Source organism: Psittacula echo (genome assembly GCF_963264785.1).
Source record: "Psittacula echo genome assembly, chromosome: 5".
Taxonomy (NCBI): domain Eukaryota; kingdom Metazoa; phylum Chordata; class Aves; order Psittaciformes; family Psittacidae; genus Psittacula; species Psittacula echo.
In genome coordinates, this window is record NC_137739.1 from 31,166,529 (window position 1) to 31,181,366 (window position 14,838).

Sequence of the window (14,838 nt, forward strand, 5' to 3'; positions counted from 1 at the left end):
AATGGCAGGAGTCAGCTAAGATCTCACTTTGAATAGTGAGGTAATAAATAAATACAATTTTGTATCAAAGTAAGAATTTTGTTATATCTGAAAGAAACAGCCATGTTTTCAAGTAGTTCAGAAAGTCGGGGTACAAATGTACCTGTTAAATCCTGGACAGGAAGAAAATGAGAATCTCAGTAGTGAGTCACTCCAAAATTAAGTTACAAATACAATACAAGTTACCATGTTCCAGTGAAGAATATAGAGACATCTAGTAAAATATCCCAGCAGGACAGCTTAATAGAATCTTACATATACCTAAGTTTGTTTCTTTAAAATGTCATTACAAGCTTTAACTTAGGTTGTATTTATTTGATTAGCTAATCAGCTGTTCACCCAGTTATTTAATTTAATATTCTTTGCTGCCTGTAACTTTTAAACTTAGTTTGTTTAAAAGGTTCTTTAAGACACCATAAAACAATTTTTAGGACCTTGGGTTTTAAACATGACTGTAATCTGCAAAGGTACTAGAGCTAAGATAAAGTAACGTGGGTGACACAGGATTTGATCACAATCTTTGCGTCTGGGCCAGCTGGAGATGTCACTGCCCCAAGTCTGCCCCCAGCTGTTCACAGCATTTCCATTAATCTGTCAATGTCTATGTAAGCGCCTTCTTCCTCATTTAAATCAAAATATACCAGAGCATTAAAGATCTACCACATCTTTAAAGATCCAGAATCCAGGCTTATTTTGGCAGCGGTAGTTTGTCAAGTGAAGACATGAGTTTGAAGAGCCCTAGACAGGCAGCTGAGCAAACTCAGAGCAATCTCCTCAGCTGGCAGAGCCACAGCCAATGGCTGTAGTGATGTTTGCAGTGCTTTTAGCCTGGTTGCCGCAGCAACAGCAATGCCAGCTTAGGCTCCTAAGGTTCCTTGCTCCCTTGCCCACACTAATGGCACTGCTTGTGTAGCACTGCAGAGTCATACTTATTATTATTTAAGGGGTAAATCCAGGCTAAAGTACCCTCTTTCCTTTATTTAGCAGCAGTTTTCTCTTATGGCATTTCTTTCATGTGGTTCACCACATGACCACCCCAAAAGCTGCACTTGCATTGCCTGTTGTGCAGGCAAAAGAAGATCAGCAAGAGTAAAGGGGGGAATATGTACTAAATCTATCATTGCTGTCTGAGGACAGGTCAGTAAAACTGTAGCCTCACATAAGAGAACTTCATATGTGTACAAGTATCTGCCTATGCTACACTGCTACATTGTTTGATTAATTTGTAGGCATTTCTCAGATGGCTTTGTATAAATGTGTGGAAAAGTTTAAAATGCAAAAATATTTTGATAGCACATTCAATTACTGTTTACAGGACAAAGAAGTGCGAGCAATCTTCCTTAGACTATTTGCACAACTTTTCCAAGGATACCGATCATGTCTGCAGCTGATCAGAATCCATGCTGAACCAGTAATTCATTTCCATAAGGTAAAAGAGAAGTAGTTATGTATATTTAGTTAGTGTCATGTTAGTCCTGTGAGCTTGCCTTTTGAACAAGTGTTAAAGTTTAAAAAAAATAAAATACACATGGTAAGCATAGCATTCTGACATAACACTATATCAATGCATTTTAGCAGGACTAATTGCAAGGACAGTGATGAAATATGAAACAGCATTGATATTAACATTTAATACAAATAAACATGAGGAATCATGATGGAATTTTGAAAACATATGTATTGAATTAGAATGCAATACTTGGAAGTACCAGTTTTCTATTTTATTATCTGTGAGATTTTTAAAATGTTTGCATCGAGCTTCCTGTTCACTCCTGAATTTAGGTGTAAAAAGATAACTAGCTAATACAAAAGGTTTCATTACAATGTGCCACCTATTAGTAGAAGCTGGCAAAAATATTTAGCTGCCAGTACATAACTGAGTGTAGTTTTGATACTGATAAAAGACGTACATTTTTTTCTTTCTTTACTGCAGGCAGCCTTCTTGGGCAAACGAGGCTTAATTGAGAATGACTTTCTAACCAAAGTGCTCAATGGAATGGCATTTGCTGGTTTTGTGTCAGAGAGGGGTCCTCCTTTCAGAGCCTGTGATCTTTTTGATGAGGTGAAAACTATTCCTATATTCCCAAGTAAATTAAAATGTACCTATGATATTTCAGCATGTAAAAATGCTTCTGTATCCTCATTGTTTATTAAAGTTTATATTAGTCTTTTAAATTCCAATTTCTACTAAGTATACATTTCCAGCTTACTTCCATAAAATTATGCCGTGCTCATATATATGAAGTTAAACAGATGTGTAAATCATGGTAATGCTGTTCCTATTGTCAGGTTTGGAACTTCATAATGCATCACATGTGCTAGTACAGAACCATTTTGAGTAATTTAATTATATTCTTAGAAACACTGAAAAAAGTAATTGAGAAATATTAAATTAAACACATACCCAAGAATATACACTGGTACACTGGGGCAAACTCTCTCTTTTTTTTTTTTTTTTTTTTTTTTTTTAAGTAATGCCATATTTTTACTGCTCTGGTTTTTATTTGAATGTAGAAGACAAATAGAGTTTGGTTTAATTCTGCTTAGTAGTAATATATATAAGAAATATGGATTGTCATATTAGAAATGTTAAAGGAATGCTTTAGGTACATAGGAATTTCTGTGTTTTGTAGGACCATAAAGTCTGGTAACAGAAGCTGTGTATGAAAGTGAAAATATCTCATGTTCCAGAGCAATGTGACATTGCACATTTTCCAGTGTTCAGTTTTCTTTGCTGAATATCAATTTAAGATTAAAATTTCATAATTTAAATACAAAAGAAATTATTTTTAGTTGAATTGTCAACTTTTGTTTTTTTATTTTTTAAGTTGGTAGCCTTTGAAGTTGAAAGAATTAAAGCTGAGGAGGGTAATCCACCAAAAATGATAAAGCATGTTAGAGAACTTGCAGAACAGCTCTTCAAAAATGTAAGTTTACTCTATCTGCTTCACTTTTAAAGTTGAGATAGTAACATTGAAACTTCTTACTTCCGAGATTGATCCAGTACATGAAAATGAAAGTGACTGCTTCTGTTAGTCATCGCGTACATTATGACGGAAGAGTTTAGAACTTGAAGTGTCATCAGTTTAGTACATGTGATGTACATTGGTGGAAGTTCAGTATAATGATATTGATTTATTAATACTGATATTGATTTGTGTATAGGTACTGCAACTTCTTTTTTTTTACGTCAGTATTCACATAATGCATATCAACTGTTATATTCTCTGTTACAACCTGTCCATGCTTTTAGACAGTTTTCCACATGAAAACTGTACATCCAGTTTGGCATAATATGTATTTTCCACAGACCTTTTTTGTTGTGCAACCCAGTCCCCACAGTTCGTGTGCTCAGCAAGCGCTATTTCTTACATCCTGTTTCTTGAACTCTAGGTTTCCTGGAATACCATTTCCATTTTCATTGTTGCCTTCCTATCATGCTCCTTTATGCTACGTATTGCTTCTCTTTCCATTCAGTAGCTGGTTTTGTGTGTTTTCTTTGTTGTTCTCTCTTTTTTGGTGGGGGGCATCACCTAATCTCCCCTCACCCACACAGACTTCTTGTGGTTTTTCAGACTTCACAGAGCAATATCTACTACATAATCAGTTAACGTCTTTATCACTCTGTATCCCTCTTCCCCAAAGCTATGATTTACATCTACACTTCTACTAATATCCCACAAGAATTACCAAATATTGTCATGTCCTGGGGTGTTTCTTTTGGGTTGTATGTGTCTGTCTTCCCTGTGCCCTCCATGAATGCCTTTAAGGATTTTTTTCACTGTCACTCTAATTTTTGTTCGGGGTAAAATTAGTATCTTTTCCATAAGAAATAAAAAAAATTAACAACCAGTGCATTCAGCTGTCTTTTTTGATAGTAGATTTTGGATGGAAAAATACATCTATGTACTTCAAGTAAATTAAATGTGTGAATAGTAAGGGGTATTAAATGAGATTAGTCTGGCTTTAATATTGTCCTTAGCTGCAAAACTTGTGTGTCTGTTTTCAGACTCGCTCACATGCACCATCTCTCTTTTCCTCTGAAATTGCCAAATGACTGTTACACTTTTTCTGAAGGAAATAATTGATACACATCTTAATCTAACTTGATGATAGCAGTCATTAGAAGAGAGAGCAAACACATCACTGTGGACTAAAACATTTCACATGTACCAGTGCATGTGAAATGTTGTCTCTTGTCCTTGTGTGGTATGGCATACTTACTGGAGTATATTAACACTGGTATCCTTACACTGACCACTGACACTTCAGACTTAGAGTACATATCTTGTGGAAAATGAAGAGAAACATCAGGCATCAGAATTTTTGTTACATAGATTCATTTCATCCATGAGATTTCATTTGTAATAAAATATTATTTATTACATGGTATATCTCCTCATTCTAGAGCATTCTCTTAATGATAAATATTGGACTCATTCTGTTTTCTACTTAGAATGAAAGGGCATGTAAAGCATAACTAAAAGTGCGTATGTGGAACTTTTTATTTCTATTATTTCTTAAAATTTCAGTGTCAAAACTAAGTCATTTAAGTAATTTCTTGTGATGAGATTTATTTATATCATTGCGATGAGCTTCCTACTTCACTACCACTAAGTAAATGGCTTAGTGCATTTACAAGTCAGATTTTTGATAGTTATGCATACACCTATCTTTTGAATAAAGCACTGTGATGAGTAACATTACTTCTGTAAGTTATGCATAGAGCTGCCTGATTTTAAACTCACTGCATGATGTATTTTGACATCTTGTTCCACATTTTTAATAGTTTTAATAATATTGTAGCTGTGACAGTCTAGATACATAATGGAGACAAGGTTTGTTATGGAGAGATAATGTTTGTTTTAGTGTAGCTGGTACAAGTGGAAAATCTAGGCAAGTTTTTGGCATATACTGCTTTAGTAGTTGAAGACATTAGGCCTACATTCCTCATAGTGTATACAGCTGACATTGTATTTGTGATGTCCAAGATTAAAGTAACTATATTTCCTCTGCATCTCTCTTCTCCATGAAATGGAATGTGGAATAGTTACACTCCGTTTCTGGCTTTTTCTGTTATATGTCGTCTGTTACCCCCTGCTGAGATTGTGTTCCCTTTCTCTGCCTTGCTTCTCTTGGCATCTGCTGCTCTCATCCTCCTAGCTAGATTTTTGGCTTGGTTTATTAAACGTTCCTCTGCAGAGAATTTGTATGGTTAAGTAGCTGGTTTGTTTTGACTGCTGTTTCCCAAGTTGATGCATTTGATCCCTTTGTTGCCTTTTGCTCCCTTAAATGAAAGTTTCAAACTAACTCCTGTTTGCAGGTTTTATTGCAAGCTAGTTGTGCTTGTACAACAGAAACCTAACTGATTGAGGAGCACTCTTTGGCAGTGGTCTATAGCCAGTAATAAGTAATAGCATAGAGTCAAGTTACATAACAGTAAATTAAAACATGATCGATGATAACCCCTGGTATATGAATGAAAAGCTGAAAACATCCTATTTTGTTTGATTGTTACACTCCCCAAGACGTGAGATGTGATCCTGTGAATGGTGGTAGAATCCTTGTGGATCTCTGCTGTCTTTTGGAAAAGGTACAGCCTGAAGCCAGGAGTTAAAAGAAAAACAAACCAGACACAAAACCACAAATGGGAAAGATTATCAACCATTTGAGGAAAAAAATTAAAAGAAATGGTGAATTTTCTTATCATGTTGTCTTCAGGATATCTCTGGAAAGTGTGTTTTAAACAAGCTAAAAGAAATTTGCAGGCAGTTGAGTGAAAATTGGTGGTTTGGGATGTACATGGTCTTTCTGATAGCTGAACACCAGATACAGAAGATCCAATGTGAAATGATTTTTAATTTTTTTCTCACTTCTGAAGACCTCTGCAAGAAAACCCAAAAGCAAGGATAAAAACTTTCTTTGGGGATGCTTATTACAGACCATGAAAGAGTGAGTGGAAATTCATTCAGGCAAACGTTTACATTCACAGTGGAAATGCTGATAGATTTATAACAATAAAAGTCTTTTCTATCCTGTGTGAACATCCCAGAATCTGATATGACAGCTTTTTTACTTTCCTTGTAGTTTAGGCATATTGCTTAACTCTCTTTGATCACATATATTAACTTCTTCAATTATTTTTTTTTACTGCAAACAGTGAGCTTTGTGATGTAATTTTATGGGACAGACAGACGATAGAAAATTGGTGTCTAATGAGTTTGATACAACATGGCACAAAAATTAACTTTTACTTCATAGTCTTAATCAAGATGGGAATACTTCTCAGTAGCCTTCCAGTATCTGAAGGGGGCCTACAAGGATGCTGGGGATGGACTCTTCATCAGGGACTGTAGTGACAGAACAAGGGGTAACGGGTTAAAACTTAAACAGGAGAAGTTTAGATTGGATTTAAGGAAGAAATTCTTTACTGAGAGGGTGGTGAGGCACTGGAATGGGTTGCCCAGGGAGGTTGTGAATGCTCCATCCTTGGCGGTGTTCAAGGCCAGGTTGGATGAGGCCTTGGGTGACATGGTTTAGTGTGAGGTGTCCCTGCCCGTGGAAGGGGGGTTGGAACTAGATGATCTTAAGGTCCTTTCCAACCCTAACTATTCTATGATTCTATGATTCAGTACTCAGTGAAGAGATTATATGTTTTAGTACTCTTTAACTCTTTCTCTAATGAAGAGATTGATTGTCAAACTATTTGAGTCCTAAATATTCAGCAAGCTGCATAAAATCAACGTAAGCAGTAATTTTCTTTTGCTCTCTTTGGATTTTGCATTTTGACAAAAATAATTTTGTAAAAGCCTTTAATGAAGTCAAAAGTATTACAGATAATGAATCAGGGTGATATGAATATGAAACATTATATTAATGAGCTGCATTAGATACTCTGCTTCTTAATCATTCAGGTATGACAGCTACACAAAACAGTAATAAAATTGAATAATACAGATGGTAACACTGTATAACACATTTGTGTATAACCTTTGCTTTTGACCTGCAGGAGAATCCCAATCCTCATATAGCATTCCAGAAAGTGCCACGGCCCACGGAGGGCTCCCACTTGCGGGTTCACATCCTTCCTTTCCCCCGGATCAATGAGTCCCGGGTGCAGGAGCTCCTCCAGGAAGGCCTTGCAAGAAGTCAGAGTGCCCCCCCTGCCACTAGGGGGGACAAGAAGTGTGTTGTTCCAGCGGGTCCCCCTATTGGTATGTGTACTCCTTCCCTGACTTACCTATTTGTCATCCTGTCTCATGAGCTGATCAGACAATTAACATGGCTGCAATGTGTTACTCCCAAACTGATGTTAATACTGCATTTTTAGTGATGTTGGTAAACTTTAGTACATAGACTTGCCAATTTGCCTTTGCAATTTTGGAAGCCCTTTTGTATCAGCCTTTACTAAGAGATCAATTATCCATAGTGATATAATTACTAACAACAAAAAAGGATTTTATCTGAGTTAAATTGAACCCTTAAATTAGATACTGTCTACTCATCTAGGTTTGATGAATATCACCATAGGTTACTTGTAGGACTGGCTGAACCATGCTTTGAACTGTTAGGATTTCTCCTTTGACATTAGTGGAAGACATGTAAATTACTGGAAAAAGGCAAGGAACAAACATATTCTCTGTCTCAAAATAAATATACCTATATATAAATGTAAGGAGCAGGTGTAGACATTGTAGGCCTGTCAATTTCATTTTAATGCTAGAAAAATTCTATTAGTCGTAGACATATTCATTGGTGTGAATGATAGCATAAACAAGTATGTTTAGTAAACTTGCAGGACATGAAGCTAAGCAGAGCTTGCAAAAGTTTTGAAGGATGGGATTAGAATTCAAATCAATCTTGAAAACTTAGAAATCTAGTTTCTGAATTTTGTACTTCGCTACTGCCTTTCTTCAGATAAGGTATCGCACAGGCATGATCAGCTGACTAGGCAACTTCAGACGCTAATTTGGGAATTATAGTGATCGTAGGGCAAACATGACCCAACTGTATCAAACTATTGCAAAAAAAGACAAACATCTTAGTCACATGTATAAACAGGAGTACAGTCAGTGAACCCATGGAGAAATCCTTTCTTTGTACTCAGTAAGAACTCAGCAGGACTGTTTGTATCCATTTTTGGACACTAGAAGACTGTCTCCATTTTTGGTTCTGTTGGAGGGAGTCCAGAAGCAAGCAACAGGAATGACCAGTGGTCTGGAGAATGTGACCTAGAAGGAAAGATGGAGAATTGTTTAGACTGAAAAATAGAAGACTAAGGGAACATATAATAGCAGCCTTCAATTACTTAAGAGGCTGTTAAAGAAAGGGAATAATCTGTAGTGATAAGAAATAATGGATTTAATTGCAGCACGAAAGTAGAGTTATTTGTATGGAAAAACTGGGTAAAATGAGAATTGTGAGACAGTTGAACTGATTTCTTGTGAAGCCATGGAGTCTCTGTTATCACAGAACTTTGGGAACATATTAGACAAACATGAGAAGTAACATAAATACAGTTGATCCTGTCTAGGGACAGCAGGATGAACTGGATGGCCTCTTGAGGCCCGTTCTAGGCCTGTTTCTCTTTGCATTTACTAAGAATAGGATAAACTCTGTTCACCTGCCTTTGCTGTTGACTGTTAGTTTGGTTTTGGTTTTTTTTCCCCCCAAGGAACAGCTCTCACACTCACACTCCCTGCTGTCCTGTGTGTCAAAATCCTTGGTTATTTGAGCTCATTGTTATCTACAAGAAGGGCATATTCTGCATTTATAATTTATTTATTTGATACCAAAGAGGAAAAGAGTATGTTAGCTCTCCCATTCTGAATTCTCTTGAAAATTCAGAGCTAAATAAATGCTGCATTCAGAAAACAATCTTTAGATGTCAGCAAATTGGAGTCTAGATATGAGAATATGTCTGTCAAGAAATTCTCGCCATGGCCAATGAATTCTCTAGGAAAAAAATAGTTATCGGCTGCTACAAAATATGCAAGGCTACGTAGTTCACTGCAGAACACGTGTGTATAAATATCTATTAGAATTTATATATTTCATTAGTATGTTAGAAGTTGGAATCTCTTTGTGTCTGTATGAGACAAATAGAACAATTAGTAAAGAAAACTGCTGTACTTAAATTTGGAGCACTCTTTTCTTCAGATAGTATGGGGAAACCAAAGATTTAGGGTCTTATGTGCCCACCTCTATATGCCTACTAATGTCATTTGCTTAACAGACCAAAATTGAGGGCACACTTTTTATTTTATTTTAAAAGAACTTTCAGGTCTTTGTGGCTTTTGCAGAAGTCATTTCACAGATGTATATTCTTCTTTTTCTTTGTTAGTTTCCATAATGGAAAAAGGAAGCACAGTTTTCAACAGCGCACAAAGGCTGGAAGTTGTTAGAAATTGCATCTCATTCATTTTTGAAAACAAATTTTTGGAGACTGAAAAGGTAATAAAACGAATTTTTAACTTTCCCGAATAAGCTTGTGCTGTTAATGAGCAAATGGAGACTGACCTTGTCACAAAGTACATTTTGAAGTCTTGTTTCAAATGCTAATGATTATTTTAACCATTTAAATGAATGAAGTAAGCAGTAAAACTAGTTATATGAATGCAATACTGGGTGTAATCTGAGGCTAATGGATTTGAAAACCTGTTTGTAATACTACATGGGTGTGTTGAAGCTGGTTTTTTCTGCTTTATGTTACCATTATAAATAGTATTGTCCACATAATTCATTTTTAAAGCAGTGTATAGCACTGTTGACTGGGAGGAGTGCAAACAAAAGGCATACACAGACATTTCAGTGTTTATCAACCAGTGCTCTTTTGAAATTTTTAGTACTGTAAGTTTTGGTAGTTTTAAAAATCAGTAATTATATAGAACTCAGGGATGAATGTAAACATTTGCCATGTCTGTCTTTACTTAAATGTACTGGTGAGTTGTCATCCTTGACATGCTTAGTTTTTCAGATTATGAAGTTGCCAGGTTTTATAGATTCTGTCCATAGAGTTTTCAATTATTGATTCTAGAACCTACACTAAAATCTGATTCTACATATGAAAATGACTGTAAAATAATTTTAAGCACTTTTTTTATATTTGACAGAGAAGTATCACCCATGCATCTCTGAGGCTACGCAGCTCAGTGAGAAAACGGGCATTTTTGATTTACAAGTTATGTTATGGAAATGCATATGGGAGAAGTTCTAATAAAATATGTATCTCTTTTTAATGAGTTTTGGTGCATGAGTAATACAGTAATATTTAATATTTTTTAAATTGCACACACTTGGAAAAATTCAGTAAATTTTTTGTCCCCTGAATGGTAAATTTGTCCTTAGATAAGACAATAGGCTGCCTTTTCTTATCTGTTACCACCCATTAAATCTAGTCTAAAGAGCCACAATTGATAATCACTGATGTAGCATTTGCTGCATCTTTAAAACATTGGCATAAATATTCTGTTGGCACTGTCGTAGGGTAAACTGTGTAACAGTCTTGTGACCTCATTGCTATGAGAGGTATGCCACTTCTAAAACCATTTGTCATTCAATGCTTTTCAAAAAACATGCTGGTTGTCCTTGATATAACTTGAGGCCTGGCCTGGTTGGTACAGAATAGAGCACTTGCTTTCATGCGCAATAACCCATTTCTGATTTCACATCCACTCGATGTCTGTCTGTATTCAATCATTTCTATTTGCAGATGTAGGTGAGAAATGCTGTTTAATGCATTAGAAAAAAAAAAAGGAAGAATTTACTACTTAATGACTCCAGCTAAATCAACCATTATGTGCAAGTGTGATACTCAAGCTAATGAGTCATTTCCAAAGTTATTGTTTAATATGCTGTCACTTGGAGTTTCTTAATAAAGAATTATATTAATTATATTCAGTTATGAATATAATGATATTCATAATTATTAATTATGAATTATATTCAGTATGAATGGTGCCATTCAATTTCATTTTCATAAAGGTAGATTTTCTTCTCTCCAGACCCTGCCTGCAGCTCTGAGAGCCCTAAAGGGAAAGGCAGCTCGGCACTGCCTGACACAGGAATTAGGCTTGCATGTTAAACAAAATCGAGCAATATTGGACCATCAGCAGTTTGACTACATTGTGCGGATGATGAACTGTGCTTTGCAGGTACAGTGTGTGAAGGTTTTGTTCTTTGGTTGTCTTTGTTTTGCTATTATGATGCGCAAAAAATTGCTTAGAATGATGTGGAAAAGCAATGTAATTAAATTAAAGGATAGTTGATATACTTAGTGTTGTGGCAGAAACTACTTGACAGTGGATTTAAGATATTTAAGATATTAGGCACGTCTATTCAGATCTGCCTGATAAAAAAAACCAGAAAGAAAACTCTTTGCATTATTGACAATGTAAATATAACTTAGTTTTTTAAGTATTGAAGTGATTTGTCTTAGTGGCTTGGATTACTTTCTTAATGAATGGGTGTTAGGTTTTCAGGTCATTTGCTACTTTGACCTCCTGAAGTGTGTATCACCCACTGCTCATTTAAAAAAAAAACTTAAGTTTGTCCTCTTTGTCATCATAAGTGTGAACATATTTCAAGAAAAAAGCATACTTTCTGCTCCTATGGTTCATGGTTGTAGTTCTACTTGTCACTGTGACATCTTAGTTTGTCAGAGACTCTACACTGTCTACTCTACTGATAAATGAAATAATTTTGTGCTGAAAAAGCATCAACATACGATGGCAGCTACTTACAACAGTAAAATATATAGATGACTTCTTTTGACTTCTGTTTGAATAATTGTTTTGGTTTAGCTTAACTTGCTTACAGTTCATTGTCAGAAATATTTTATAGACATCAGTGTTTTCAGTCTGATATCTGAGAATGCAGTAATAGTTTTTTTTACTTTGTAATGTGATCACATTTGGTTGCAATTTGCTTCTTGTTACCCCTAAGTTATTGTATCAAATTAGGGGTTTGAAACATTGGTATTTTAAATGCACTCTCCTCTAACCTAAAAACCACTGAAATTATTTTGCAGCAGTTGACCCATATTTTTTAAAAGGTGACTGCTAAATACAGCTTTCATTTATGTATAGATATAAATTAACACTGACTGAGCAAATGCTACCTCAGGTCACCATCAAATGTAAGGTTTGTTGTCTGTTGTATTTCTTGTTTGTTCACAGTAGATGCTTTTCTACTGTTTGGAACAAAATTCAACTTTGCAGGAGCAGTGGTTTTGGAGTAAAGTTACCTGCAATTAGCAGATGATAACTGAAGTCAGCTGGCTGAAATTGTATGGCATGTACCGGAATGTCCCTTTTTTGGCACAGCCATTTGCCTTTTCCAAGCTTTAAGGTTAACTTCAGTTTTGCTTCCAACTCTGAGGCTATCTGCGAAACTGTATTTCTCTGCCCAGTGACCAGTGGAATACTGACCTGCTGTGTATTTGAGTTAGAAATTTCCTTTCAAACCAGAAAGCAGGATTGTCTAGATGTTGTTTCCACTTCTTTGATTGTTTGTGGGATTAAAAACCCCTTTACTTGCCGTATCTTAGTACAAAATTGATGGCAGAAGAAAATGGAGAGTTGAGGGAATTTCCTTTGCTCAGGAAAGAAATGCTAACATCACCTTTAATAAAGCAATAACATCCAATTTTTCTAGGAGAAAAATATTGGTTTTCTTTCCAGTGATTTGAAGATACAGAAAGGACCTTAGTATTCATAGAAATGAATGTGTCTGAAGTATTTCTGAAGTTAAAGTAGAATAGGGTTTGGTTGTTTTGTGGGTTTTTTTGTTGGTTTGTTTGGTTCTTTTTTCCCCAACAGAACTAATGAATGTAACTCAAATCATACAGAGGAAACAGATCCAGTCAGGAGGCACAGGTTTTATGTTTTTTTTCCCCTCAACATTGTTTTCATATCTGTAAAAATATAAAATGGAAATTTCAATTTCTTAGGTGTCAGCTTGGCCAATATGAAAACATCTGAACTCCTGCCACTGAGCAGCTAGTTGAAAGCAAGTATTTAGAACATCTACTTTTATGGTGTATGAAATTATTTATGAAGTTATAAGCATGATTTATTAAGATAAAAGGATGATTTATAATTTGTCTGTCCACTTTGTTCAACTCTTATTATTTGGAACAGCACATAAATTGTGACATTTTGGAGCTTCCCTGTATCAGAAAAAAATACATTATCCACAAGTTAAGTTTGCCCTTGCTGCAGTGGGACTCAGCATGTCAGCATTTTGCTGTAGAGACAAGAATTCTGTTAGTTGCAGGTCATAAGACCAAGTCATTTAAACAGTGTCTGTTAAAAAGATACAAAAATCTAATTAAAGAAATGTGGTCTTAGCTGGAGATGTATTCAAGCTTTAAGGAAATACCACATTAATTACAATTGAGTTTTTGAGAGAGAGTCAGATTGCAGTACTGCTTTAAGACCTCACTGAGCATCTCGCCACAGATTTTTCTGTTAATGTTATTTTACGTTCCTGTTAGCATCCATAAGATACAAACTAAAATATTGCTGTGACCAGGGGGCTGGTACAAAAGCTGAGAGGGAAGGGAAGGCACCAAGCAGACTCGATAGGTTGGACATAGCCCTGGCTCTCTACTGTACATCCTGGGTTGATCTGGCATGTGTGTGCCTGATGATTTTCCCTGGGAATACCAGTATTTGCTGGCTCACTTGCTCATGTGGATAGGAAATCTGATGCTCCTCAGCCACCAAACCTCTGCTACTGATAATGTGAATTGTTGCAAACCATAGTGTTTCAAGAGATATAGGTTGACCATTTCTGAAAAGTGTCTTTTGAACAAGAAACTGCTTTACTGTCATGTACTGAATTCTTTGTCTTACTAGGAACAGTGCCACATATTAGAAAACCAGGAAGACTGCTTTCTGCAAGTTTATTGCAGATCCCTCTGTTACTATTCAAGATTGTCCTGGTTATCTAGTGTTAGGGGTTTTTTTCTTTTAATAGAATTTATTCTCTTGTTTTACTAGAGTCCATAAAAATAAAGGTTATATGCTTTTTTAGAGCTTCCGTACACTTGTTTTAAGGATGAAAAGCAGTATGTTAACAAAATGTTAGCCATAGTCCCACAATGCACATTGTGGCTGGTATCATTGTATCTGGTGAGACGTGTCTGCTACCACAGTGCTTCAGGAATTAGATTAAGGAAGAGGAATAAGTTACTCATACCATTGCTTCAAAATAATAGCTGCTTTATTTTAGCGAAAAATTACTTAGGCTGTATTTCCCTAAGTATCCGATCTCTAGCCATTTTGCAACTGGAAGGAAGGGAGGGTGATATCTCACTGATGTCTCTACAGCTGGCAAAACTTGGGCTTGCAGGTTCTCTGGTCTTTATCAGCTTGAGTCTCTCAGTCCAGTAGTGGCATTCTTTTGAGCTGTTGTTCATTAGGCTGTTTACAGTCAAGAGGTAATGGGCAGGACCTCACTGCAAATTTTTGATAGGCCTGTGATCTGAGGAATAGTACAATAGAGTTTATTATTATTCTGCTGTATTTAGCAAATAGGCAGCTGCATGTCAAGTCTTGTGGTAGACTTTAGGTGGCTTTACAAATACAGTCAAGTCAATTCATGATGCAGTAAATCACTACTGAAGTGTTAAAAACTTTCATTGTGGCATTGTGTCTCTTCATATCTGGGAAGTACTGCTACTTAAATGAAAATCAAAAGTATTCCTGATTGTTCTTAGTAGCAAGAAAATCAAAATTGCATGGAGATTGTAGTGCTCATTGATTAAAGCAGATGTCTTCTGATGAGGGCAGTTAA

At 35.8% G+C, this 14,838-nt stretch overlaps 1 protein-coding gene across 4 annotated transcripts in view; it reads left to right on the forward strand.

Moving 5' to 3' along the window:
• SBF2 (SET binding factor 2) overlaps positions 1–14,838 on the forward strand; it is a gene marked incomplete at both ends in the record, with an annotated part of 266,518 nt that overhangs the window by 155,637 nt on the left and 96,043 nt on the right. For 3 of the 4 annotated variants that reach the window (XM_080619951.1, XM_080619950.1, XM_080619952.1), the window contains 6 exons: positions 1,355–1,468; positions 1,973–2,101; positions 2,868–2,966; positions 7,049–7,253; positions 9,383–9,492; positions 11,043–11,192. In XM_080619951.1, the coding sequence (XP_080476077.1) occupies positions 1,355–1,468; positions 1,973–2,101; positions 2,868–2,966; positions 7,049–7,253; positions 9,383–9,492; positions 11,043–11,192 (807 nt within the window). The remainder of the gene's footprint in view (positions 1–1,354; positions 1,469–1,972; positions 2,102–2,867; positions 2,967–7,048; positions 7,254–9,382; positions 9,493–11,042; positions 11,193–14,838) is intronic. The other variant, XM_080619953.1, reaches the window with a different exon arrangement.